The sequence below is a fragment of the Coregonus lavaretus genome (assembly GCF_964263955.1).
Source record: "Coregonus lavaretus genome assembly, chromosome: 29".
Lineage (NCBI taxonomy): Eukaryota > Metazoa > Chordata > Actinopteri > Salmoniformes > Salmonidae > Coregonus > Coregonus lavaretus.
The window spans coordinates 18539036-18542420 of record NC_140016.1 but is presented as its reverse complement, the minus strand read 5'-3'; the positions used below and the strand labels follow the sequence as shown (position 1 = coordinate 18542420).

The 3385-nt window shown below is 45.1% G+C and overlaps 1 protein-coding gene across 3 annotated transcripts; it reads right to left on the bottom strand.

Annotated features, from left to right (window-relative positions):
* Positions 1-306: 306 nt before the first annotated feature.
* LOC311105055 (uncharacterized protein) lies at positions 307-3056 on the bottom strand. 3 transcript variants are annotated; one of them, XM_084147044.1, is made up of 4 exons: positions 2881-3056; positions 2720-2792; positions 1285-1618; positions 307-1191 (listed from the first exon to the last, which is right to left on the bottom strand). In XM_084147044.1, exons 3-4 carry the CDS (start codon positions 1592-1594, stop codon positions 434-436), a joined length of 1068 nt encoding a protein of 355 aa, XP_084003170.1. In that variant the 5' UTR covers positions 1595-1618; positions 2720-2792; positions 2881-3056; the 3' UTR covers positions 307-433. The 3 variants fall into 3 exon arrangements, with proteins under 3 accessions (XP_084003170.1, XP_084003169.1, XP_084003171.1); XM_084147043.1 differs by lacking the exons at positions 2720-2792; positions 2881-3056 and adding an exon at positions 2108-2236; XM_084147045.1 differs by lacking the exons at positions 2720-2792; positions 2881-3056 and adding an exon at positions 1876-2225.
* Positions 3057-3385: the final 329 nt, after the last annotated feature.

The window sequence follows — 3385 nt, the reverse complement described above, 5'->3', positions numbered from 1 at the left end:
ATAAGCTAACGGCTACCACTGAGGTACAATGACAGCTGCTAGCTAGACGGCTACTGGAGAGGTTGGTTCCCGCCCCCTCGTCCGTGACATCGAGGTGATCATACTGCGAATGCCATTGCGCAGAACTCGTAAATATTTTTATTTGATGTTGGAATCTGTCAAATGTATTTATTTGCCAGAGGAAGATATCTGTTACTCTTTTGCCCGTTGTGGTTCGGACAAGGCTAATTACTTATTACTATTTTAATGAATCGGTTTGTGTATGTAACACCATTTGACGAATCATTTAAGAAAGGATGAGAAAAATGTATTCATAATGTGTTTTATTCCTCTCAACATTAAATGCATCAGCAACAACACATTGAACATAGTACACGTGGGTAGTTATTTCCCCCCTCTGATTTTCTAAATCAACCTGCTTCATCTCAAAGGTCTACCTTGCTGCATGAATCTGTTCATGTCTTTTCATGTCCGATCTAGAATTGAATCTGTTCCCACAGTCCGTGCAGTGGTAAGGCATCTCTGCAGTGTGAATGACCCTGTGTCTCTTCAAGCCGCTCTGAAGGCTGAAGCTCTTCCCACACTGAGAGCAGCTGAACGGCCTCTCCCCTGTGTGGCGCTGCATGTGTACCCTGAGGTGGGACATGTACACAAAGCCCTTACTGCACTGGGAGCAGGTGAAGGCCTTCTTCCCTGTGTGGTGGTACTTCTGGTGGTCTTTCAGGTTTCGGAGCTGAGGGAAGCTCTTCCCACAGTGTGGGCAGCTGTAGGGTTTGACCCTCAGCTTTGCCGTTGTGTTGATGCTCATGCCGTAGGGGCTGGTCTCGAAGGCCCCCACAGCATGCTCTGTCCCCTGAGTGGGTATCACTGACCTTGGGAGTAGGTGATGCTCTTTCCTGGCCCGTGGTGCTGGAGGAAGAAGCTCACTGGCCCCATGATGTGAGCTCAATCTCTGCAGACGACTCTGGCTCATTACGGGGGAATTTGTGGATGTGATCATCTGGGTAACCAGATCCCCCCAGTCATCATGCTCCTCTTTGATGCTGACGACATGGGCCTCCATCTCTTCCATTCTTTCAGAGACACAGGAAGAGCTGGGTGTGGCCGTTTCCTGTGGACCCTCTCTCTCTGGGAGAGTGTTGGGTCCACCTGGCTGGAAGATCTCCTGTTCGATAACACAACGTTCCTCTACTGCAGAGGACAAAACAGTACAAAATTAGAGATCCTATATCATGTGTGTGTGTGTGTTTATATATATATATATATATATATCTCCTCACTCACCTAACAGAGCCTCTTCTCTCTCCTCAGTGTCTCCAGCACAACCACATCTCCTACACATCCCCCTCTGCTCTCTCTCTTCCCTCTTCTTTCTCTGCTCTTTCTCTTCAACTTCCCTCCTCTTCCTCTCCTCCTCTCTGTCCCTCCACCTCTGCAGCCTCTCCTTCAAGACGTCCACTTCCTGCTTGCTCCCTGTCACTTCCTCCAGGAAGTTGTCCTTCACCAGCCGAGTGATCTCATGCACGGCGGTTTTGAGGATAGTTTCCATGACTCCATTGAGCTGGTATTGGAAGGTTAGGATGAACTCTGACATAGCTGCAACAACATCAATTCAACACTGGAAGAAAGAAAAAAAACACTTCACTTCTAAAGTTCATAGTTGCCTTGCCTCTCAGTGAGTTCAACAAGCTATGAAACTGGCACCTAGCTTCCAGATTACACCAGCACCCAGGGAGTCCACCCTGTCAAATGTGTGTGTGTCAAACAAACTGTCAAATACATGATAAGGGTGACCATGGAGTGTGGACTGTCATCTTGCCAGTGAAATAGGGAAGCTCAGCGACCAATAGCCATTCAGGCAATCAAAATGCTTACCTGTTAGAAATAGCTAGATATTTAAGACATTATTAGCGTCATAGCTAGTTAGCACTACCAGAGATACTAGTTAGCTAGATAGCAGAATGTTGTCCAGCATATGTCCTGCTTTTCTTGCTAGCACAATAGCAAATGTTAGCAAGCTAGCTAACGTTAACCTAGCTAGCTTGTGATACCACAGGAGTGGTAGCAGCTTCATTTGACTCGAATAGAAAGTTTCCTTAATACTTGCCAAACGCTGACAAATGGTTCGTGTCAATCAGCTAGTTGGAAACGTTCAATCTCTCATCCTAGTGCCACAAAGTGTGTAACAATATGCGCTGACTGTACACAGCTAGCTACCTAATAACATTAGACGGCTGGGTCCCGCCTCCTAGAACGTGCTTCAAGGGGATCATCATGTGAAGGCGATTGCGCAGAAGTAGTCTCACCTGTGGGCTGTGCTGTGGCATTCTGAGCCCTCTATAAGATAAACTGTTTCTGGGGCCACTAGTTTTTTAAGTACAGAAACCATCCATGGCTCAGGGACAGCTACATATTCCTACTTATTTCCTTGTTTTTACAAATATTGAATGGTCCATTACACAATGACACACAACCAGATAACAATAAACAGCGTTCAATTTATTGTTACATCAAAGGTCACTTGACTGGGCATGCATTCACTTCTCATTTAATGTTTTAGCATTCTTGGCGTCGATTAAAACTTTGAAAGTTTTGTTGTCCCAGGCCACATTTTGTGGCTCCATGTCAAAGAAGTCCACATACATCCTGCAAGACAGATTTAATGCGTTAATTGCGTGTTTCAATGTGTGTGCGAGCGTGTGTGTGCATTCCATTATACCTGTCAGGGGAGATGCCCAGGCCAAAATTGCATTGAACCAACGTGGAATAGATGTTGCATTAACGTCTTCACCCTGTGGGACAGTTTAACACATACGTTTACTGTATCGACAACCTTCTAGATTCTCAATATAGAATCTAAATAGAGATTCTGAAACTCACCTTAACCGGTAATTGCATAGCTTCGGCCAATTTCGCTGTAGCTTCAGATAGAAGTTCTACAGGGACGTTATCCCTGCATACGTTTGTGTGCACCACAAAAATCGGCATTGTTGGTCTGGTTAGGTAGAAGAAGCTGTTGTGGTCCTCAGCACAGGTAGATAGATAACCTTCACAATGTTCCACTGGTGGAAGACTCCTTCTTAAACATACTGGGCGTGGGAATGTATGAGCACCAATAGCAAGTATCTTATATTTGCATGTTCCTGCTTGAAACTATACCTGTTCTTTAGGTGCTGTAAGATAATTGTAACCTTATAAAGTGACTTGTTCTGGCCTGTAAGTAAATTCTTGTTTGACAGGCCTTACCAGTAAAAAAACAATTTATTCAGATCAACATTCCCAGACATTCCCTTGTGAGGAAAGGTGGGGCTGAACACCAGCTTAACTCTGTATTCAAAGTAGCAATTTTGCCCTCCACTGGTTAGTAAACTCTCCATATCCCCTC